This window comes from Cyprinodon variegatus, unplaced genomic scaffold (genome assembly GCF_000732505.1).
Source record: "Cyprinodon variegatus isolate N-32 unplaced genomic scaffold, C_variegatus-1.0 Scaffold45, whole genome shotgun sequence".
NCBI classification, from domain to species: Eukaryota; Metazoa; Chordata; class Actinopteri; order Cyprinodontiformes; family Cyprinodontidae; genus Cyprinodon; species Cyprinodon variegatus.
The window spans coordinates 378,828-403,502 of record NW_015150498.1 but is presented as its reverse complement, the minus strand read 5'-3'; the positions used below and the strand labels follow the sequence as shown (position 1 = coordinate 403,502).

The 24,675-nt window shown below is 37.2% G+C and overlaps 2 protein-coding genes across 3 annotated transcripts in view; one reads left to right on the top strand and one right to left on the bottom strand.

Annotated features, from left to right (window-relative positions):
• Positions 1-16,534, top strand: part of LOC107081979 (zinc finger protein GLIS1-like) — a 122,189-nt gene extending 105,655 nt beyond the window's left edge. Inside the window, exons 8-11 of one of the 2 annotated variants that reach the window (XM_015370372.1) lie at positions 3,315-3,474; positions 14,477-14,610; positions 15,302-15,457; positions 15,549-16,534. In XM_015370372.1, the coding sequence (XP_015225858.1) occupies positions 3,315-3,474; positions 14,477-14,610; positions 15,302-15,457; positions 15,549-15,685 (587 nt within the window). In that variant the 3' untranslated portion in view covers positions 15,686-16,534. Of the gene's footprint in view, positions 1-3,314; positions 3,475-14,473; positions 14,611-15,301; positions 15,458-15,548 lie in introns of both variants that reach the window. The other variant, XM_015370371.1, reaches the window with a different exon arrangement.
• Positions 16,535-17,357: 823 nt separating this feature from the next.
• LOC107081978 (elongation of very long chain fatty acids protein 4-like) lies at positions 17,358-24,046 on the bottom strand. Its single transcript, XM_015370370.1, has 8 exons — positions 23,741-24,046; positions 23,596-23,653; positions 22,026-22,213; positions 19,604-19,684; positions 19,428-19,484; positions 19,214-19,328; positions 17,968-18,095; positions 17,358-17,876 (listed from the first exon to the last, which is right to left on the bottom strand). Exons 2-8 carry the CDS (start codon positions 23,651-23,653, stop codon positions 17,712-17,714), a joined length of 792 nt encoding a protein of 263 aa, XP_015225856.1. The 5' UTR covers positions 23,741-24,046; the 3' UTR covers positions 17,358-17,711.
• Positions 24,047-24,675: the final 629 nt, after the last annotated feature.

Below are 24,675 nucleotides of genomic sequence, written 5' to 3'. Positions count from 1 at the left end.
ATGGATGGATGGATGGATGGATGGATGGATGGATGGATGGATGGATGGATGGATGGATGGATGGATGGATGGATGGATGGATGGATGGATGGATGCTAATATGCAGTGTTTCTTGACCACATACTGTAGTTATTTATATATAAGCCAGAAAGTGTCATTTTTGTCTAATCCTCCCAAAGCATCTGTTTGCTTCCTCCGTCATTACTGATTCCATCATGACACATGTCAATTAAGTACAGATTTATTGAATGACCTATCAGCTTACTTTCCTACCTGAACTTTGCATCTCTGGGTCTCCTCATTGGTTTCTTGCATATTCTTTAATTAACGCTCTTTTATCCTTTTTTTATCCTTTATCAAGCCCATCAGTATTGATGGACAGCTATGTCACAACAGATAATTCCTGACCTCTGTTGCCTTCAGAAAACAGCTGTGTTGCTTATGAGATTTAATTACACACAATTGACTCAATCTACTAATTAGATTATTTCTGATGCAATTCTTGAACCAGATTTTATTTAAGGGTATCAGAGTAAAGGAAGCTAAACAGTTGGTATTTTTAAGGCACTAGAATTTCTAACTCTCTACAGAACGCAGGCTCTTACTGAAGGCAACCGGACTTTGGCTCATCAATTTCAGGCTTTATTGTTGTTGCCATGACCCGGAAGGCACAGACACATTCCTCAATGTGCCTTAAGACACAAATAGGGCTTTTGAATTAAGATAAACTGCATTCAAAATGTAGCTTCATTGTAATTGCTTATACATATTTCCCATCAAAAGTTCAACATTAATACCCTGTTTAAATCTTAGGTTAAAATGTGCTACAGCTTATAATTTAGCTTGATTTGGATTTTGTTAGAGTCATGTTAACTCTGCTGCTTCTTGTGGAGAGCTAAATGCTTCAAAAAGAGGGTTTATATAGGCATGCCAGGTCCCTACACGCCCATTTTGATGCTTAATGGATTTGGATTCTAATAAAAAGCACATTACAGTTGAATGAATGAGCACCACTAATAAATGGATTATAGAGATCGAAGTGACAAGGTAGAGAGAGACCCCATGGCTTCACTTTATTGATACCTCCATCCCTGTTTCCTCCTTGTAGTTGGTCCAGATTCCCTGTTGTTCTCGTTCCTTGCTGCTATAGATCATCAGTTGATGCTCAATGTTTTCCAACTAGAAAGTCAACTAGTGCCTCCGGGTCTTGGCTTTTAAAATGCTGCTTTCCCTCGTCTTTAAGTTGATGCTGCTTGTTCTCATGCTTAAACAGGTTTAAAGCCCTCCAAGGGACTTCCTTATAAGCAAGCTCCAAATTAGGCTCTACTGTACTTGTTGCCAGCAAAGATGTTGCAGCCTTGTGGTTTGGATTCAGGACTCCAATTTACACGAGTTTGACTTTGTTTGAGGACTAATAGGAAGCATGAAAGAAATGGGGCAGAGCTGGCAGGTATCCAGTCATTAACATTTGCAGGGCAGAAACTGAGTCATGGTTCCTGTAAGAGTTAATCGGGGTTTCCTGTTAACTGATTATAAGTCTGCACCTATTTACATGTCTGCAGTAAAGCTTACGAGAAACCCCTCTGTGCTTTATGGAGGATGATTACGGTGTTCCCTGATATACCTGGATGGACTCGTTAGAGCTGAAACCAGGTGTTTGTTGGTGGGTTTTTTTTGTTTTTCTACGGCTTTTAAGTGACATCAATGTCATACAACAATCACAAATCTGAAGGATGTGTCATGTATATTCACTAAGGGCCCTCTATATTGATTTACACTGACACTACCCTAAAAAACAACTCAAAACTCTTGTTAATAAAGTGTTCACTTCTGTGTTGTATAATCTTACTATAAAAAACTGGAGGCAGTGCCATTCTGTGGGAACACTTTTCTTCCACAGGATCAGCAAAGCTAGTAGCAGCTTGTAGGAAGAATATAGCAGCATTCTGTACAATTATGTTCTGCTTAACGTGATTTCATCACATAAATTTACGATAAAGACGTTTCAGTGTAAGTCTTTGTCTAAACTGTATTCATCAGTGATCTAAAAATCCTAAAACAATGTAGTGTCAAGAGTCTTCTTCTGAACTGTGTGGTAGCACATGTTGGGTCTAAAGAGGGAAACATTTGAGGTTTTTAACGGATGATTTAAGTGGTGATGAATCAAGCTATTGTGCCGTTAGATCAGGTTGCAGGGTGCATACAACTTGAGAACAATTGGGCTTGAAAACTGCAAAAACCAGGAGCAATTTTCTCTTCTCTCCAACTTCTTCTGAGCTCCCATTTTTTAGTCACAGTTTAACCGTTCCAGACAGTTAGGGCTCACCTACTGCATACCATGAAAGAAACCAGAGATTTACAGTGAAAGGAGAGAAAGAGTTGATCAAGTTGATTCAATGCTAACAAGACTTGGTGTCTGCAGTGGGAAGTTCTTGGCCAAACGGGCCTCTGGAGGAACATTTCTTATAGGTTGATGAAACTGAACTACTGGAAAATTATTGTTATTGAAAGCTTAGAAGCAGCGGAGCAGATTTGTAGGAAGAAATGTCCAAGTAAATCTTAAAGGTATGCTCAAAGCGGTAAAGAATAAAAAGGAATCTTGGAAAAAATATGCTCAGGTAAAATTGCCCAACATCTGAGGGTTCCAACTTCGCTGTTTTATCCTTTATAATGAGCATCTTTAGGCTTAAAGTTTCTAAGCCAGAGCAAACAAGAAGATTTCAAGATGTCACCCTGGGATTTTAAAACTGGGCAAGAGCCGTTTATTGGAGAAAAACATTGAGAGAAACTTGATATTGACAGCTTTAAGCTTGCAGAATGATTTCTACTTAACAACACTTTTCCTCTTGAAATAGAAGAAAAGTTGGCAAAATGGAGCCTGAGTATAAAATAATGGTTCCCCCAAAACACAGCTGCGCCAAAAACAATAAATTGAATAACCTTAAAACAGAGCGTTTCTAAATGAAACTTTTTGATATTTTCTTTATGTAATACAGAATCTTTGTTATGTTTTAAAGGTTCTACTTTTCCTCTTCAGCGTTTAAACATATGTTCTAATTTAGCTGATTATTGGATAATAACAAAAGGCGGAACCAGGCCAAGTCCCTGTGGCAGCACAAACAATGTACCTTAAATTACAAACAGCACAAACAAAGAACATTTTCTTCTGCAAAGCTCAGTGATTGGATGAGGGTTGTCAAAACAAAGGCCCGTTACCATGAAATGGCTTTTAATTTGGTCAAAGGAAAAGAGAGAATGCAGAGCCCTAGAGTTTATTTGGCACGTTTACTGAATTAAGTTTGTTTGTCTTTCAGGCCTGTATGCTGGCTCCAGCAACCCCCATCAGAGCGCCTCGATGGAGCTCCTCTCTCATACCCCCAACCCTGCCTCCGTCACCGACCTGCCCTCCCGACAGCACCGCGGCAGTCCTCATCACCTGTCCCCTCAGGCATCTGTGGATGGAGCAAGGGACGGGTAAGTCCTCCTCCACCCTTCTCCCGGGGGATGCGAAACAAACTCTAGATGCAGAGATGCGTCATACTTGCTCAATGTGGGTCACTGTTAGGGGTAAAAGAATTATAAACGTGTCATCAGGGTGGGAAATCCAAACATTAATCTGTTTAAAAAAAAAAGAAAGACTGAGCTTTTCCTGAATAATGAGGGGAAAAACATACAAAAAAACAAAAACTCGTCAGCATCACCAAAAGTTACTCACTTTCCATGTGCTACAGGATTTCACATTTCTAAAGTTTTGTAGCAAACCTTTTGAAGCAAAAGTTTACTACAAATACAATATGGGCAATACCAATAAAGAGACCAGGCAGCCAAAGGAAGTCCAAAGCATCATTTAATTTATATCTACTTCATGTTATTTTTTTTTCCTTTTTTTATTGCTTAATTTCCCCTGTAATTTATGAAATATTTTGGTAGATAACTTTAGACTCAAAGGATAAAGTTTTACAGAGAGAACAAAAAGAATCACACGCAGAGAATTACCAGGTGGGTTGTTGATTAAGACTTTTATGCAGTGGTGGAAAAAGTGCTTTGAAAAGGTACTTAAGTAAATAAAATAAATAAACAAACAAATACATTCTCTAGTAGAAGTAAAATGCAGTTAGTTAAATGCAGAGGTAAATTTCTCTAATGTAAGATCAATAATGTTCTATTATTATTACTTTATTCACTCTGAAGTTAGCACACCGATACAACATCCAACTCACGTTGACCAACAGGCACTGATCTTTCCATCTGTAATTTTTTTACTCCAGTTTAATCGTGAACTCCACGTTTTGACAAAACGATAAAGTCAGCTCGGTAATTCAGGGCTGTCAAACTTTCTATGAGGTCGATCTTCCTGCAACTTTTATATTTGTCACTATTTCAACACACCAGAATCAAATAATTTGATCATTAATAGAACTCTGAGAATTTCTTGAATCATTCAGAAACTTAAAAGTTGCAGGACACCAAACAAGGATAGAAATCCCACCACTGCTTGTACGTCTTCAATCGATCAGAAACTGAACAAATCCCTTATTTAGTTTACCTGCATCTGCAAACACAGCAGTGGTGGTTTTTATCTGCCAACAACACCCTGGTTGGTGTTACAGAATGAAGAAAAAGAAAAATCATGTGTTATGAATTAATGGACTGTAAAGAGGATTTAGAAAAATAACTCAAAGGAAGTCTACAGTAGAGAGCAAGACTTTCAGCAGCTAACAGAAAGGCCTAATGTATTACAGCAAAGATTATCTGTTTTGTCATTGTTGGCTTTTACCATGTGTTTTTTTTTACAAAATGTGGCATCTTTAAGGAAATCCCAGAATTAGTGTACAGTAATGGTTCTTAATTAGTGGAATATTCTGCAATACTTGGAACCATAACTGCTAATTTCACATGTAATCGGCACAGCTCTGCTGCCAAACAGCATAAAATCCATAAAGAATTTTCGAAAAAGTAAATTCTGGACACTTTTCCCCGCTCCTGATACAAATGATTAATTGCTGCTGACCATCCCTTATATAACAGTTCATAAAGAGAAATCACAATCTGCTAAGAGCAATTTTTGCAGTTTTACCCAAATGGGACGACCCATTTGTGTTGGATGACCATTTATGTTTTAGGAGTCTTTTGTTGAGAATGCTTCAGTTCTGACTTGGTAGACTCTGTCAGGAGGCAAAATGTTAATGTTGTGTTCTGGGTTAACCAGGTAAAAAAAAAAAATCTATACAATGTTAATCTATTACAAAGCACAAGATGGGACTACAGCTCCAACACAATTTGCAGAAATATTAATAACATTAACCAATTTAACAAAAAATCAAATTATAAAATTAATTATACAAGTGGTACAGTTGTCACTGTGTGTATTCAAGTCCTCTTGGACCCTGAGTTCAGCAGGGGAACTGAAGCAGAGCAGAGTCCCATTTTGCCTTGGATTGACTCTGGACTTTGTGGCCAAAATTGTCCATTACACAGTCATCTTTCATCATATGTTAAAGTCTGATTTCAAATAGCTTCACAAATCGGTAGGATCAGCAACACTTCATAAATTCCCTCCATCACTACATCCTCATCCTGAATCAAGGCCTACAGTAACCCTCTTGTATCACATCAGGCCAAAGCCTTAAGGTCCTGCTGAGACAAGAGTTTGGCTTTCTTTCTACAAACATGAGGCTTCTAAGAACACCCCTCATGGGAAGAGGGGTTGCTCCGGTCACCACAAGGTCAGCACTGACGCACGACCGACTCTGTTTTGGGGTGGACCCAATTTGTGGATGCATGAGGATACAAAATCAAGCTCTGCGACAGTTTTATCTTTTTTCTCCGCAGCAGGCTCTTTCCTGCCAAAGGATCCATGTTGTTCTGATCTCCTGCAGGGATTCATGCTTTATTGATTGTCATGCTATCTAACAGTATTAGCCAAATGAAAACAACAAAAACAGTAAACTGTATTTTTTATAGCATTATAAAAGACAAATGGTCTTTGTCATAACTTAAAATGAAAGCATATGAAGGCAGTTTTTTTTTCAAGGCAATGAAAGATACTTATAATACACCCAAAGGTCACTTTATTAGGTACACCTGTTCAATTGCTAATACAAATCCTAAGAAGCTAATCAATCAGTCACATGGCAGTGCATTTTGGCATTTAAATGTTTAAGTGAAGATGATTTGCAAAAGTTGAAACTGAGCATCGGAAAAACAAGGCAAGAGGATTGAATGGTCCTAAAGTGTAAATTGGTCAGAAAATGCTAAACTGAAAGCATTTTTTCTTTCTCAAGAGCATAGAAATAACAGCACAATTAGAAAACCTACAACTGGAACAATTGAAGCTGGTTTCTGGGAGATAATGAGTTCACAGCACTTAAATTTGTTTTTAATAAGATAGTGAGAAACAGGAGATAGATGTCAGATTTACATCCGTAAATCTACAGTAACCGTTTGATGCTAAAAGGTAAATATTCAATACAGTTCAGTTTATTTATATTGCACCAATTCAAAACACATATCTTCTCAAGCACTTTGAAGTCCAATTTTTTCATTTTTTAAGTAAAGTTTAATAAATATTTAAGTTGTCTGTGTCTTTAAAACTATTGTGTTTGCCGTGTTAATTTGTGATGTTTACTAATAATATTCAAAAAAGTAAAAACACTATATTTTTTGGTAAATATATAAAAAAAATCTGCCCTATATTTATATGCCATGGGCAGACAGATGTAAGTTTTACATATATTTAATAAATGTAATTCCAGCTTCAGTTCGTATCATTAGTCAGGCTTTATATAACACTGATAGGAACAAAAGCTTGGGGAGGTCAAACTAAGATCCAAAAGGATGCTCCATCCTCCCCTTTCTTGTACCTGCTTGGCTCGGCGTGCTTCCCATTAGCGCAGTTGATTTCCCTAGAGAGTGAGCGCTGCACAGAAATGGAGCCTGGTTGTTGTCAGAGGCTTAGCATGAACTGTACAATGAAAGCAGCATAAAACCAGAGAGATGTTTTTGTTTTGTTTTTATGGTTTAGAAATAAGTAGAAACACCTGGTCGGATAGACTATTATAAAAAAGAAATATGCAAAAGAGAATTTTTCCTATTATGTTTATTATTTCAGTGAGCCATACCTTAAGTGTCACATTTTCGATATTTTTCTTGCTTCAGGATTTTTTTGTTCTTTGCACGTTCATTTAGTGGGAAGTGAGTTTACATGTGGTAGTCCAGGAAATACGCATGACTCCTTGTGATCGTGAGGCACAGCAGAGGGCTTAACATCCAGCACAAACATCACAGTGAGGCAGGCGCTGCGTAAAAATTGGAACAGCCTGGAAGAATCTGGAAGGTGGTGTGTTGTTTCAAGCCTTGAAAGTAGGAGGAGAACGCTGTCAAAATTACCTTGTGGTTTCTGCATCTCTTTTCTCGAGAGCATGGACCATTACCAGCGCAAGGACAGTGAAAAGGACCTGAGTAAGGTGATACCGAGTTACACAGGAGGGGTGACATATTGGATTTAAGACATGGATCCTCTTGTTTTGGATTTCTTAATAAGGAACATGTGACCACGGTCACGTTAGTTTGGGAGAATCCCCCTTTATCCTTACATATGTTTAACTTAAATCCCCAAATAGGTAATCTAACATGTTCACATGCATCATCAAGCCTCTTTTAATCTTACACGTTTCAGATGTGCTTACAAGACAGCCCAGTTCTTATCTCATGATCAAGCAGCTTCATGGTTGGTGGCGGGGCTGTGGAGTCAAACGGCGAGAAAACCTCATAAAACTTAGATTTTCCTGGAGGAGCAGTGTTGGATTTACATGTTTTAAAGCTTTTGGGTATTTGGCCTTCTGCCAAAATCAAAATCAGTCCTCACACTTGTTTTTCCCAAAAGATTTTGCAGAACATTAAACATTTAGAGAAAAATGATCAAACTTAAGCTGCCTCTTGTGTGGCTGCTTCTAACCTCCTGGTTAAATGTGTTTACTTTGGCTCAAATGGCCCATTTAGACTCTTTTCACTTTGTCAGTATAGTCAGTCATTTTTCTAAGGCTAGAATTAAGATTATGCCAGTCAGAATGGATTTGGCAGTTGGCGTGGCCCAATCTCCTGGGCGGCTGAGATGGGTGGTAAATGTTGTCATTCACTGCTACAGCCATATGTGGTTATATAATTGCAGGGGGGAGGAGGGAGCACTACCTTCACCTAGTTATTGATATTAGAGCCCCTGTGTAAATATTAGTCTGAGGTGGTGCGATACCTTAGCAGTGATTGACACAGGCTAATTGAATTAAAGTGGCAGCATAGAGCTACATTAAGCCCCTGTGCTGAAGGGAGGCCTTTATGAGCTTGCGCCGTCTGTTTTTCAGCCATTATCTTTGCAAAGATCCTGAAAACAAGAATCAGCATTACAAAACAAATAGAAAACATTTTGTAAGGTTAATCATGGCAACATGTGGCTTACCTCTCGTTTTGTTGCTCAGTTAGTGCTGGGTTGCTTGCTGAGACCAAGGTATACCAACAATATAAAAGGAAAAATACAGCTGCATTATGGTACATCACAGAAAATTAAAGTGAACTATGACTTAAAATAATTTAAAATAATGAATAAACAGCAGCTAAAAATATAAAAGACCTACAAAAACATACATTTTTATTAGCAGTTTAGACTTACCTCTTTGCAGAATATGAAGCATTATTTGCTTTACTCTGTTGTAACATAACACACAAAGATCTACGTTATTATTCTCAAAAACAATCAGAAACCCTAGAGACAAGCCTCTAAAACACTTCTCTAAAAACAGGTGAGAAGCCACACAACAAGGCAAAAGTGAAAGTCTGGAGATAAACTGAGTTTTAGATCCATTAAAAAACGATGTGACTAATGGACGTAAAGGATGACAGTCTAACCAGCTACGTCAATATTACTCAGTTTTCGATCCTCACAGTGGGATAGCCATGATTAAAAATGCTACAAAAAAGAAAATTAATGTTATATACACAACAATTGTGATGCATCCTTGCTGCTGCTTCTATAATTTAACATTTAATTTTTTTTTTATGTTGAATTTTCCCACGTGACAGCCCCATACCTTGTGAAATTACTCATAACCTAATCATAAATGGTGCGTTTGATATTAAGAAGATATTATCAGCTAATCCAGCAATATGCAGTACATTGATCTAACAGATATGCAGCTTAGTACTTACCTACTGGTTAAAAATAGCAGAATCCTATCAAGAGTAATAGGTGGTGATCTTTTAGTTTCCACATCGGGTGTCCACAATGACTCTTTTCTATGCAAGGTAATAATTAAAGACTTCTTTAAGCAAGCTGACGTGCAGTGTGTGCAGTAAGAGGTGCAGGAGGGGAAGGACAACAGCACTAAGCTTTATATTGCCAGAGAGGACCAACCGTTCTGACATTTTCATCAAACTTCATTATAGGGAAGTTTGTTAAAGTTAGCTGGTTTTGTTCAGCTTTCAATAAATTAATAAAATAATTAATTTAAAAAAATTACAAAGTACAACATTCTACTTAATTCTAATAAGTACTTGATTTACTCTATTTGTCAAAAAATGTATAAATCTGATAAATTACAATCGCACACGTGTAATACAGGTGCATCTTTTTGGTTGTAGTTTGGACATCTGTTGCTTTTGGGTTCTGTTATAACAGCTCAGGATATTATTCTACTCTTCCATAAAGGATGCATTGCTGACTTAGCTTTAGCTTAAGCTTCAGTCAGATTTGTATTGTCCCTCTCCAAAGCACTGTTTTAATTCTCTAAGCAGAAACACAAGTTTTCCCACCAATCTGTGCCAAAGCAACCTCTGTCATCCATCAAGGAGGCTTAAACATTGTCTCCAAAGGGGGAGCTGAGAAGGCAGAAAAGGGGTTTTTTGTGGGGATTGTGGAGTCTGATCCCCATTCCCAAGTGGGACAGTTAGCTGCAGGTGAACGAAGATGAATGAGGAGCAGAGCACCACGGTTCATGAATCTTCAGGTCTTCTTCTTTCTCATCTATCCCTTCATACAAACCTAACTTCTTTTTAATGAAATCCTTTGTGATATTTAGATGACATATGCACCTGTATAACTAAGTACAAGAGCACTTGCTCTTTTTTGTTGTTATGCTGAAAAAATGCATTTGGTGTTTTAAAGCATGCACGTTTTACTCTTGGAGGCCTTTGAAATGAATCCAAAAGATTTTTTCACCTTTACAGGTCATCTTTAGAAATTTAGTTTAGTAAGGAATGAATCTGCTCTCAGAATATTTCTTGCTTTGATATGAAAAATGAATTGGATATGAGAAATATGTTTCGATTTTTATACTCTATATATAGTCTTTCATTTGTAACAGAATGGATATTTTTTTTTATAATTTCCCACTAATATGCTTATATGCAATTTTTCAAATAAAAGATGAATAGAATTGTATCTATCATTTAGATTTCTGTCAATCCATTCATGGTTATAGCAGGGTTTTAGTTTAATTATGGTATGTATTCTTTAGCAAAGATATAAAAACAGACAGAAAAATGTAAAATAAATAAACCTTGAAAATTATAAACATGTTGATAAATATGCCGGGGCCCTGCATTACAGATATTTCACTCTAGAGTTCCTTTGCTGCTATGAAGTTTGAACCTGATATTCATTTAACTCATCATCCAACTCGACTTTAAGCAAACCATAAGGCCAATGATCAAATTGCTTTGTTGTCCCATGACGACTTTAGTGGGTGGGCCAACTTAGGGGGAAAAAAGCCTAGTAGTACAGGACGATCAGTAAGAATGAATTTCAAGCGATAGATGAATGTGGCACATGAAAGATTTTCCTCATACCTGGAGCCTGAGTCGCTTTTAGCGGAGCCAAACAAGCAAAATCAGGGCATGGAGCAGCTGGGAGTGATTAGCTTATGATTCACTTTAGCTGCACATAGAGGCAGCTTGTAAAAATATGAACGGTATAACTGTTTCCTGAGTTTGCGCTGACAGCAGCTCCTGGGGGAACACTGCTCTCTGCAGGAACACATTGCTGTGATCTGGGTCTGTGCCAACAGATGAATTAGTCAAGATTGGTAACAGCTACCTTCTTCTGGGCTGCTGTCGGACAAGGTGCCACATGAGCATCCCTTTGTTTTTAATACGTTTGAAGTCAATTGTTTTCAGCAGGTTGCACTACAACTTTTTTATCATCATAAAGGGAAGAAGAATATATAAATATATATATATATTTTTTTTTTTAACTGAAGAAAAAAAAAATAATATATATATATATATATATATACATACACATATAAAAGTAGAAATTCTGTGGGTCTTTGATTTTCTTGAATATTTATATGAAATACAATAAGATAAATATTCATAAATATACATAAAGTTAAAAACAGATATTTATAAACAATATGTTTAAAGCTGAACTCTTACCATCTGATATATGATTAAATATAATTGCTGTTGGACTGTAATTTCCTTGTTTTCACAGAAAGCCAGATTAATGAGCAAAAAAATGGTTTCTTAATTTTTGTTAGATTCCAAACATGATTTAAGTCAGTGTTTCCCAACCTTTTCGTACCCCTTTTGGCATTTTTTCCCGTACCATGAGTACCCCTCTCAGTCAAAGGTATTGATAATTGTCCAAAAGTGGAACGTACAATAACTGATTATAAAATAAAGACTATTTTACTTAATCTTTTAATTTAATTTGAGCATTTAAATCTTATCATTTATCCAAAATAAAAAAGCAACATAAATATGTTACCTGGAAGTTGGGAAGGAATCAAACATAAATACAAAAAAAATACAATATAAAAACATAACAGAGTAACTCCCTTATAATCACATTTAAACTCGATGAATCTGAAACAAAATACACAAAAAATTAAAAATAAATTATATTCAGACTGACTTAATTAGTTTTACTTTGTTTTCATCAAAACACCTGAGCTGCTTTGCTGAGCTCCGATAGCTCAGTGTGAAAAACAGCTGATCCCAGGATGTTCTCTACTTCCAGTCTGTTCCTCTACTTGGTTTGATGTGTGTCAAAGCTGAAGGGGAATTCAAACATAGAAGAAAAACTTACTTTTTGGTTGATAAAAGCTTGTTTAATGTTTCAGTTGGGTCCTCAGAAAACAAAACAGATCCCAGCCCTATTTTATTTTACTACCTAAGAAATAAAATATTTCCATGCACCCCTTGCAATGCACTGGTGGACCACAAGGGGTATGTCTACCCCCACTTGGGAAACACTGATAAAGATGATCTTAGTAAACTTGCCTTTTAAACTGAAAGGCTTTGGTCAAATGTTTGGCCTCTCTCCAAAAACTAGTGTAGTTTGGCCCGCTCCACCTAACAGCTTTGCTTACTGACCTCTTTACCTCTGTCCACATATAGTCTATGTGGCTGACATCATGGGATGAACACAGCAAAATATTGATTTTGTTGTCTACGTCATTTTGTAAGTCGATGGTATGCTTAGGATTGCTTTCCATTTGGACCAATTTGAGCCCAAGCTTTAATTTTCTTGAGATGTTGCTTTTTAAACCCAATTTTCTTTCCTTGTGAAAACAAGTGTGCTTTCAGTAAAAAGAATAAACACAACACGATTCTGCTCCCTCTTTTTTAAAATTGTGACAAAGATCATCATGGCTTAAAAAATCAATTTGCTTTCAATCAGACCACTGGGTATGTGGGAATTTGCAAGCTATCATCTGGAAAATTGCTTCTTCCTGGGCTAGTAGCCTTTCAACATTGACAATGACATTTTCTTATCATCTTCAGAATGCAGGATTAAAGCAGACGATTAAAGTTTATTATAATTAAATTATACTTAACATTTTTTCCAGTTCATGGTGTCATAAACATACCTCAGAGCCAAATTTAGCATAAATATTATTATCATCACTTCATTATTTTGTGTAAGTAATCTAATTTATCACTATGTTCATTACATATTTTCTGCTAAATTTAAATAATTTATAAATAAAGTCATTTTCCAATTCTATAGTTAAATGCTACAATTTAAACTGTACAACATACATAACTGTATGTTATGTATCTACCTCTCAGGTTGGAATCCTGATTGAAAAAGGATAATGAATTAAAGATATGCTCTTATAAAAGAACCATCTGCTTTCTTAAAAGAAAACATTTACAGTTTCAAAATAATCTCTATTGACAGAGATTAATATATGTTTAGCCTCAGGCAACATTTTCAAACTGATAGAAATAAATTCACTATTGGCACCAAAGGTTTAAAGTTCATTATTCTGTTGTTTGAGATGACCTTCTCTCTTCACCGGCCAAACGTCCTGCTCCAATCCCTGCCGGCACCTGAATGGGTGGGACAGGCTTCGTGCATGTAGCACTAGGTCATGCAGTGGGCTCCAGCCAGGCCAGCAGTCATCTAAGGGCTCAGCCGCCTCCAGCAACACTCTGTCATCACGATCTCACAGAGCTTACTGCAAACCATATGCCTCTGCAGCTCTGCGGCACGTAGTAACGCAGCAGCAGTTTATGTGTTGGCATTCCTGATATGCAGTCATAAGTAGCTGCTGAATTTTCTCAGTCTGAAGGCACTCTGTTTGAGTATGGATCTGGGTTTGTTTCATTTACTGAAGCTAACTGTTTAACATCAAGTTTTTCAATCACTTCTTTTAGCTGTATCTGGCTTATCGCCCACCCTGTATGCCACAATAATGAAGAAATTCATGCAAAATGAGGTACAAACTGTCGAGTGCATATTCTGTATAATATATGGACACACCTTCCAATAGGATCACATTTCTGTTATGTTAAATTTTCCTTAACTAAAATTTGTAGTTACTATTGTCAAGTGTAGTTATTATTGTCTGTGTGTAATGTATGCAACTTTTACTGATTTAATTGAATTACTGAATGCTAGATAAGGCAAGTTTATTTATAAAGCACAATTCAATGCAAAGATTATTCAGAGCGCTTTACATGAATTAAACAATAAAATAGAAGAAAACATGTTAAATTAAATAAATTATACCTCAGTTAACAGTTTAACCTTCATAGTCAAAGGCAGCTTTAAACAATGTTTTTTTTTTACTTTGACTTAAAATATTAAAGAAATACAGATTCCAATTTCAGTTTTGCAGACATGATGTGAGAAATAATATATTTTAAATAAGTTAACATAGAAGGGAATTCCTTTCACACTGTGATATTAGCTTAGTATATAAAGAGTATTAAAAGGGAACTGTAAGGGTGTCTTTAAGTTGGCTCATAGAAAGGTCACTGGGGTCATTACGAGTGCAGAGCCTAAATATCATCATGCCTGGACAGTTTCCTGGGCAACATCTTCGGATCAGTTTCAGTTCCGCTGGGTTTGTCGACTCCCGTGTTGTTCTCAGTCCTACATTCAGCTCCTGCGTTTTATCGCAGATTTCTGAATGTTTTGGGAAAAAAAATAGCTTATTTTGACCCGTCCTCTGTTGTTTTTTCCCAGCAGGGTGTCGGGCCCTCTTCTGTCTCCGGGTTTAAAGGCAACTGGGACTCCTCCTCCTCTGTCACAGGAGAAACAACATGGTCACCCTCACCACAAGCCTTACCCACATTACCACCATCATCAGGCTGCCTCTGATGGTAAAGTTAACCCAAAGATTACAAACTTTTTACAGATATTGACTGTGCTATAATGCTACCTATGGTATATTAGACTTCGATGGTCAGGTACTTTAAAATTCTGAACTCCTAATTGTTTACAAATGCAAATAGCAGCAGATTCACATCAAAGACCCGCAGTAAGAGGAAGTTGTCTCCTAGATGGCTGGTGTTGCCCTGCGGCTCTGTCAAAGTGCTGCTAGGGTGAAAAAAAGAGATCAGAGTTTGGAACCACATGCCGGAAGCCTATTACCATTGCTGGATTGGCCAACAAAATGCTGGCTCATGCATTTAGCCGTCTCAGCTGTCACTCAGAAGCTTTTTCCCCAAATGTCCTGAACACTGTTTTCCCTGTAAAGATCTCCACTCGGCCGCCTCTCTAACCACCCTGTGGTTTGGGAGTTGCGTAAAAGTGCTGCAGGAGAGGCTTCTTTCCCATTATCAAGACTCTTGCGGTTGTTCCTGAGTAGAGGCTGAGGCTACGGGGACAAATGTAGCACAGTATGAGGCTGGCAGAGTTTGCCCAGGCACAAATATAGCGTTGTAATGATGTGAGAAGCTTTAGAAGCTTGAGACGGACGGTGCTGGCATTAGAAACAATCAGCTGTAGAATGGATGCTGCGGCCGCTAAACAAGTCTGGTTTCCATCATTTCCTCCCTTCCTTTATCCTAGAATACCAAGCCAGCTTTCAGAGCTGCTTCCATTTTGGAGACTCCTATAGGGTGGAGCAACCAGTCAGCGGCGTCCACATCCCAGGAGATGCTCACACCTATTCCCCCCATCAACACAACGGCTTTCACATGTCAACCAGCAACACTGGACCTACAGGTAAATATTATCTTTTTGTTCTTCTAATCCTCATACAAGAATTACTGAAGTCCACTTAACATCTTCTGATATAAAATAATATTTGGACCAGGATTTAGCATTACCCAGGAGCTGCAGGGGGGTGCAGGGTGCCAGTATTCCTCCAGCCCAGACGACAGCATCTTCTTCCAGGTTGGCAGCTTTGACCGCAGCTTGAGCCACATGTCATCAGTCTACACGGAAACATAAGAGGCGAGCCGGAGCAGGGAAGGCTTCACTACTCCCACCAAACGCATCTCCACCTCCTGTTTTTATTTATGTGTTTTTCATATCAATACCTACTTTTCATCATTTTGACTTTTGCACCACACAAACCAGCTGAATAAAAAAGTTTCACCATTTCCCTTAAACATTTTTGCCCTCATTGTAAGGTATAATAAAAGCCTTTTGGGTTCTTTACAGGATACACTGCTTATAAAACCCTGCAATAGTATTCATACCCCTAAAACCTATCCCCATTTTCTCATGGTACAACATCAGACAGTGTTTTGTGTGGGTTTTATGTTTAAGACTGATACATAGTAATGCATAGCTAATAACATATGCGAGGCATGCTGTTGTCATCAACCTTTTATCCTGATACACATACTTAAAGTATATTTCTCCCATTTCCAAGAAGGTCCAGACCCAAACCTGTGGGAGAATTTAGTACAAAGATAACCTCTGGCCTAAAGGCTTTATTCTGTGGCAGTAAATTAACACTTTGCATAGCCTCAAGCACACCATCCCTATCATGAAGCATAGTGGTGGGGGCATTATGATGTGAAGATGCTCATCATCATGGCCAGGGAAGTTTGTTAAAGTTGATGGATCATGAAGGTAACAGAATCCTGTTAGAGGTGCAAAGAGATTCAAAACTGGGGCAGAGATTCACCTTACAGCAGGGCCACCCTAAACTGAGAACCATAAAAGTAACATAATGGTTTAGACCAAAGTTTTTTTATGTCTTACGATGGTCAAAGTTCTCAGCTAAATCTAATAGAGAAACGTTGGTAAATCCTGAATAGAAGTGGTTCACAGAACTTAACCTCAAACTTATAAAAAGAACATATTACACTAAGAGTTGTTGTAGAAAGTGCTCCAACGGTTAGTGATTTTAGGTTTACGCATTACAGAAGACTGTCACACTTTTCTGATTAGATTTTTGAAAACATGTCGAAAAGCATGCATCATATTTATTCCACCTAAAATGTGCTACTTTGTGTCGGTCTTTTACAAAAATGTTTTTTCTGTTTTTCTTCATAACTTAACAAATCTAAGAAAAGTAAGGGGTATTGATACTTCGCAGGGTACTTAAACTGTGATTTTTTTTTTCACTTAAATTATCAAAGCAAAATGATATAGTAGCTGCAAAGAAATCATTTGATTTAAACCATGAGTAAATGTTGTTTTAAAGGCATCTCTACCAGTATATTGTTACCCTGGAAAAAGCTTAACCATGCCTAAATAAATAAAATGTAAATATATATTTTTCATTCTCTATATTTTTTTTCAATCTGCAGCTGCATCAGTAAAAACCAGGAGAACCATTTGGTACGCAGAGATATTTTAATGTACATTAACAAAGCAAACAATAATTTTTCATCTGAAAAAATGTACCTGAGCAAATCATTTTACTGAATTCCACTAATCACAGCAGAATCCAACTTCATCTTCAGTCTTAATGTATGAACTTCAAGTATCACAAACGCCAAGATCTGTGCACCGTCCGAACAGCTTTTCTTTCTCTTCACTCTCTTCTTTTTTCTTTAATCTTTTCCATTTTTTTGTGGACTGAAGTGTAAAATATATTATTTTGCTGTGATGGTTTAATGAGTGGAGGAAAAAAGTTTATTTTCTTTTTGTGTGTTAAGTGTTTTTTTTTTTTTTTTTTGCTTTTGAATTTATTTCTGATAGAGGTTACTGGCTCAATAGTCCTCTGACACTGCAGAGACACCCAGCCTCTTATTATTATTGTTATTACTAATAATATTATTGTGTATAAAATGTACAGTTTGTTTACAGCAACCATTTGAGTGTCATTTAAGAAAATAAAAATCAAACAGTGAGGATTCAAACAGTTTATATCATTTTTTGGAGTCTGAGCAAAAACAAAAAACTCAGACTTGTGGGTGGTTTGTGCCCTCTAGTGGACAGAGGAAAATACTGCAGATCTCCACTGAGGATGCTTGGCCCCTCTTAGTTCAGCACTTTCAGCCTGAAGTTTGCTGATGGCTCATTTCTGCTTCTTCTTGAGGAGGTAGCTCTGGTAATAGAAGTTACTGAACAGGATGATGAGGGTAACGCAGTAACCAAACACGAAAATATTCATAGAGTCTGGGAAGTCGCACTCAGTGAAAAGGTTGTAGCCTGTGTGCAGGAGGAAGAGCAGGAACTGCACCTGAAGAAGCAAATGGGATTAGATTAAATTAGAGATACTGTGATTGTGCATCCAGCAACAACAATAATCAGAACAGTGTGGAGCAACCAACCAGCTGGAGAGAGGTGAGGTATCTCTTCCACCAAAGGTACTTCTGCATATGAGGGCCGATGGCAGCCAGGCAGTAATAAGAGTACATGATGATGTGAACAAAGGTATTTACAAGGCCAATGAAGAAAGCTGCAAAGAGTGTGTCAGAAATAAAAATGTGGAGGTAAGATTGGAAGCCAAAAAGAGTGGCCTTACATGAAATGAAACACTTATACCCACGTAATGCACAGTGATGCATGTTTAGGTTGAATTAAAATATGTTGAATTAAAAGTCCATTTTATTCAGCCCCACCTGAAATCACATTTTTTATTAATTTTGCACATCTGGAGACATATTTTTGCCCCATCCTTCTCTGCCAAATAGTTATTTCCCAAATTATTATATATAGATTTCTTTTTTTGCAGATTTTGCAATTGCTCGATGCACAATAGATTTAGATCTGGACTTTGAATGGGACACTGAAACACAGGAATATGATTTAATCTACACCATTCAATTGAAACTTAGTATTTTTTTTTTAAGGCACCTTTTTAGACACTCAAGGTCACCGTACAAAAAGCTTAAAAAAACACAATGTCAGAAACAAAATCAAAAAACATAAATAAAAAAAATACAGAGGCTGTGACAGTGAAATTAATATTTAAAGAGAATACGCAATCTTATATAGATGAGTTTTGAGTTGCATTTTAAAATGGAGAATTAAGTCCGTGTTTCTAAGTAGGGGTGGTAGAGAGTTCCAGAGGCGGGGGGCAGAGCGGCTGAAGTCTCTGCTCCCCATGGTGGTGAGACAGGCGGAAGGGACAGAGCAGATTTGGGTGTTATGCTTATTGCCCTACTCGTGAACCTCTGCTAAAGTATTTTTCAGCCTAAAAAAAGGATGAACAAATCAAAAGCACTCCCACTTCCTGATGCTGCCACGACCATGGCACAACGTTTTCAGGTATAACAGTAGGATTTCAGTCTAATCTGACTGTAGTACCATCTTCAGCATGTTTTATCCCAGCTTTCTTTTATGATAAATTGCAAACATGACTTCTAACCCCAACCCGCTCTAACATAAATACCAGATGTTTAAAGAGCACGATTAAAAGTTGTGATTTCCTGCACCAGGAATGTTGATCTCTGCAACTCCTTCAAAAACAGAACTGCTCACTTTACAACGGCGTCCTCGGAATTCAGACATTTTCTCAACTTTGTCTTGATCAATCAAATAAATCTTATGAAAATAAATGACAGCTTGACTTACACTGCCCTCCAGCCACATACTTGACTCCTGCCCACCAGTTGAAGATCATAGTGCCATGATGGTAAACATGAAGGAAGGTCAGCTGACTGTCCTTCTTCCTCAAGATGAAGAAGAACTGTTAAAGAGGAGAAAAGGAGGCTTTAGTGTTTACAGCATTGCACTTAAACACAGTTAAAAGATGACACGCTGAATAACGAGAGGAAATGATTTATACCGTGTCGCTGAGCTCTATGACCTTAGAGAAGAAAAACCACCAACAAACGCTTGCCATCTAAAGAAAAAAAACATGTTTCTGGTTGAATAATATCCCTGTCATCTTTAATCACTCTGCTGGATGTACATTGAGCAGAATCAGATACACATACTAGTGTCGGGAGTATCGAGCCTTACCCTCATGGCCAGTGGACTGGTGCTGTAATCCACAGGTTGGCACAGCAGACTGTAGTTTGAAAGCCATGATGTGACCAGAAACTGAAAACAGTAAATTGGAAGAAGTGATAGGAGAGCAGCTGATGCAACTTATTTATAAAGGAAATCATTTAATAGTCTGAAGAAGGGCATAAAATCAGTTCATTATAAGACACCATTGTTCATTGTTGACCTTTGTTACTAAGAGTATTGGTGAAATTTTACACAACTTAACCATGTATCTCCAACCTGACATCAGAAATAAAAAAAAAAGAATTCTGCCTGTACCTTAAATCTCTGATATAAGCGTGCAGATAGAAATATTCCTCTTCTAGCTGCTTTTGTTAAAGGTTTATGTAAACCATTGGTTAATAATACTTGGCTCAGGTGTTCTAATATGTTTTTTTTTTACTCTAGTTCTCTGATTGAGTTATATTACCTTATCGGGCCTTTTCAAACAATACCACACTAGAAAATAAGTAAACATTCGTACTAATATCATAAGCCATCAGTTAATATCCTCTGATTCCTCAATATTAAACCAAAAATAATTTAAAAAAACATATAAAATGTCTACTTAACATTACTTCATGGCAATTATCTTTAGTATCTTATTAGACTAACCTTTTGCTATTATGATCTGCAGCAAATAGGATTTCTACACCAAAAAGCTGTTAGCCCGTTATTATAGGACACAGGCCTACAGTTAAAGAGAAAATCCTTGACTTTGGCAAACCTCCTTCTTAAAAAAAAAGCAATCAACAAAGTTCAAACTGGGACAACATAATGGTCCCACTAGTATCTTTCAGGACTTCCTTGAAAACCCAAACATCAGAATACTTTGAGATATGTTGTGCATCATTATCTTTTTTGAACGTATAACAAGGCCAAACCTTTAGCTCTATCATAGACGTTTTTGTTCCAGATTTTCCCAATGCCACATCAAATCCATCTTTTTCTAAACATGCTGCTGTTTTTTTTCTGCCAGAGGACGTAGATTAGCTTGAAGACATACCACTAAGACACTTCCCAGATAAGCTCCAGTTTTAAGCCATCGCTTCAAAGAATAGAATCCAAAATCTCCTTTGGCTTATTTATTCAGTAGATGTAAAATGACCTTTCTTGTTCTTTGGTATTAAAGCAGTTTATGTGTCAGAGTTCAAACATGGAGCACTTCAGTGCTCAAACAAGTCTTGCTGTGGAAATTGAAACCTGACTTGCTGTGGATATGAATAGTCTTTTTGCACTCAGTGACAATACCACTGTTTTCAAACCTCAGGTGGTATAATAAGCTTTATTTCTTATTAGAAACTACAGTTGCTACTTTCTTCCATATAACTAAGGGTTTTCTGTGTGTTTTCCAACAGACAGTGACTGAATCAAGGGCTGCAAAGCTGCTAGACTTTAAACTTGCTAAGACAAAAAAGGTGAGAACCCAATGGTCAGTTCTCAACCTGATTTACCAAACAACTGATCAGTGAGCTCCAACCCTACTATGCCCCAGCCTCTTCTGGGATCAAGCCTGAGTATACATTGTAAATTAGATGAATAGAAATTTGAATACATGTGTGTTTGAGACATTAAATTCAGGGTAGATTTGATGTCATAAAGGGGAATTTGAAATCATCCATTCTATTGCAGGAGGTACTAGTCTTCAAAACTGTGTAAGTTCATCGTGAGATCAAACTGAACATGATTAGAGAAATCTCTTAAAAAACCTAACATTTTATATTGGCTCATACAGCCGACTCTTGCCACTTCAAATGTAGAATCAGAAAGCCTCTATGTCAGCCATTGGGCTCTGCAGGGCGAGTCAGAGGCCACTCACACCTGCTATTGAGCATATGGAGAAACCTTGTTAAGCTATTATACACATGAATACTCAAGCATGTATATCACAGGGGTTTGGTTCCAGGTGTCCACAGATACACACTAATATTATATAATGACCTAAGGATGGATATATATATATATATATATATATATATATATATATATATATATATATATATATATATATATATATATAGGAGCTTCACTTTAACCATGCCAGCTTCTCATCATAATTCAGAAGGTAACTAAAGAAAATGTTTTGTGACTTAAAGGAAGTTCTTCTCCAGAGGAGAAAACATATGAGATTAGATATTAATGTGTGACCTTTTCATAACAACAAAGAAAAAACAAACAATTTAAAGGGATATACAGATTTTTTCTTGACTGTATTCACCACTTTACAAGCTAATTCCCTAAATCATACAAAACTTTAATTTACTAATTCAAGTTTAATCTAATTTAATAGAATGGAATGCAGATAACTTTTAAAATTTGATTGGATTCATGTTTTAACCTCTGCCTTTTTCTTAAATGGTTAGATTTGTTCTATAACAACAGTAAGGAGACACACCTCATAGAACATGTATGCAGACAAGCCAACCATGGCAAAGTTATAAACTATGAGAACCACTTTGAGATCAACAGGTTGCTGGTGTTTCATCAGACGTGGACCGGCCCAGACCACACAGAGGTAACCCAGGAAAATGATTGACACTGGGACAGGGGAGTAAACCAGCAGCCAGGGGTCCGTCCTTTTGTCTGGAAAACGATAAAGCTACAAATCAGCACCATCAGCACATTTGTTCTCTTGTGCACAGTTTGATTAAAAAGTAAGAAAACACAGTCAAACTATGTCTTAACATTTGCTTAGGGTTTTTTTTTTTTTTTTTTTTTATGCAGGAATGCATCAAATAAAAAAAAACTATAAAAGTGTCCAGAGATAAGTGAGCTCATAAATGTGACCCTCAGGAAGACTCTGAGCATGCCTTTATAATATAGAGTTGTAGAGATTTTTCAGGGCCGAGTTGGTAAATATTTAAAAAGTAATAGACTCCAATAAAACCTAAAGCTTTAAACTGAATCAGAAAAAAAATCCAGAAAGCTTTAGTTTAAGAAAGTTTGTGTATTTGTTCCCTTTTTTCGGTTATCTGTTACACATAACAGGATATCTGTTATGTGCAACAGAGGTTTTGAAATGATTTGCTAATAAACAAACAACTATTTTATCAGGGTTGTATGTGGTGGGAAAAATCTATTCCTACATTATAAAGCCTAAAAACCTGCTTGTTTTGTTTTATATATTGAATTCAATTCAATTCAGTTTATTTATATAGCGCCAATTCACAACACATGTCATCTCAAGGCACTTTACAGTTCACCAGATCATACAGTCAAATGAATTCAAACTTTTCTGTCTAAGGAAAACCAGTTGATTGCATTGACTCATTGACTCAAATGCAATCTCTCACACTAGGCATGCTTGTAGCAACAGTGGAGAGGAAAAACTCCCTTTTAACAGGAAGAAACCTCCAGAATAACCAGGCTCGGGGTGAGCGGCCATCTGCCGAGACCGACTGGGGTTCAAATATTGCTCAAAAACATTTCACTCAGGCTACACTCCTGCTTGACTATGCATGGGGATTATTTTATTCATCATCCCTGTGTTCATACCAAACTGTCTGTAGTTCTGAAGCTCTGTGTGAAAACAGTTACAGTTTTCTCTAGAATGTTAAATAGTGCAAGCCTTTGTCTAGCCAGAACAGACAGAACATTGTGAAAAACTGCATCTGTTTGCCCGGAATGAAGACCACAGATCTTGTCTTGTTGAATAAGCCTTTTAAACCAACATTGTACAATTTTCAGCATGTTTAAAAGTTACATTAAGGACAAAAAAACTAAACAGTGCAAATAATGGCTGTCTGTTTCTCACACTGCCATGGATCTACTCTGAAAAATGTTACTAACAAGATAATATGAGTGTCATGGAGGTAAATTATGTGGAAAGCCACAAAGCACTGTTGTTGAGTCAATCTGAAGAGCATATATGCAGCTCTCATTTAGATCTGGTCATCTTGACTCATTTCCTTTGCTGCATGACATGCATAAAAATGGAAAAGTTGCACCAAGATAAGTCACCCTACCTCCATTCTCCACTATCCGCTGGTGCACAGAGAGGACACTGTCCCATGCAGAAGCCATCTGAACACATAAAAACACAGATTAAAGGTGAGGGGAATACGAGCTCTGCGTTTACAACTGAAACATACATTGATCTCTGATCCTCACCTTGCAAACCCAGATCAGATCACTTCAGGTCCCTTTCGTAAGCCTGGTTCTCTCAGTAGGAGAACAACCCTTCTTCACTCCCTTCAAGGACCTTTGGACGCTGCCTGGATTTCGCGTGATCACCGGAAAAAAACACGACATCAGCTGAAGTCCCGTCTTGACAAAAAGGAAGCTTTTGATGTATTGAGTGGAAACACCACTTTAATGTTCGCCGAAGTAGTAAAAATCTCCTAAAGATGTACGTTCCAATGTAATTAGGAGATACTATCCATGACAACCTCACTTCCTGTGCTTCTCTTTCACATTCAACAGGCAGCGGGTAATTGCAGTCTTAGAACACTGGAGGGCGCTGTTTCCTCTAAATCAATATGCTACAATGGACGCAATAATTAGACCTCAATATCAGAAAATCAGACATTTATTTAATTAAATCATCCCCCCCAAGTATTGTGTGGACATGGCATCATTTAACTGATTGCCTCTACGTGAAGCTGTTTCAACTAAAAAATATAATTACATGTTTAAATATAAAGATTTTATGAAAACACCTGTCACAAAAGCACAGGTTGGATTTTATGGCTCATATCCTTCAAACAGATTTATATGAAGGAAAAAAAGTTGCTTCTATTCCATCCTGATACTTTGGGCTTTCTATAGACATTAAAATGGATCCAACTGAGACTTTGGTTAATTTAAATCAATGTAAACTTAATGAAAACCACCCACTGTTCTACAACTGTGTTTTTAATGGGATAGAGGCACACTGCCTGTGGTTTCACATTGTTGGGTGGGTGTGTCTCCTCTGGTTCATCATGTTTCATAGTTGTTGAGATTTGGCCAGGCCATTTCTCAATCACAGCGGTATAATAATTATTAAACCAGGAGCACTGAATTCTGACTTCATAAAAAACACTTGGCTGATGCCAGCGGTTAAA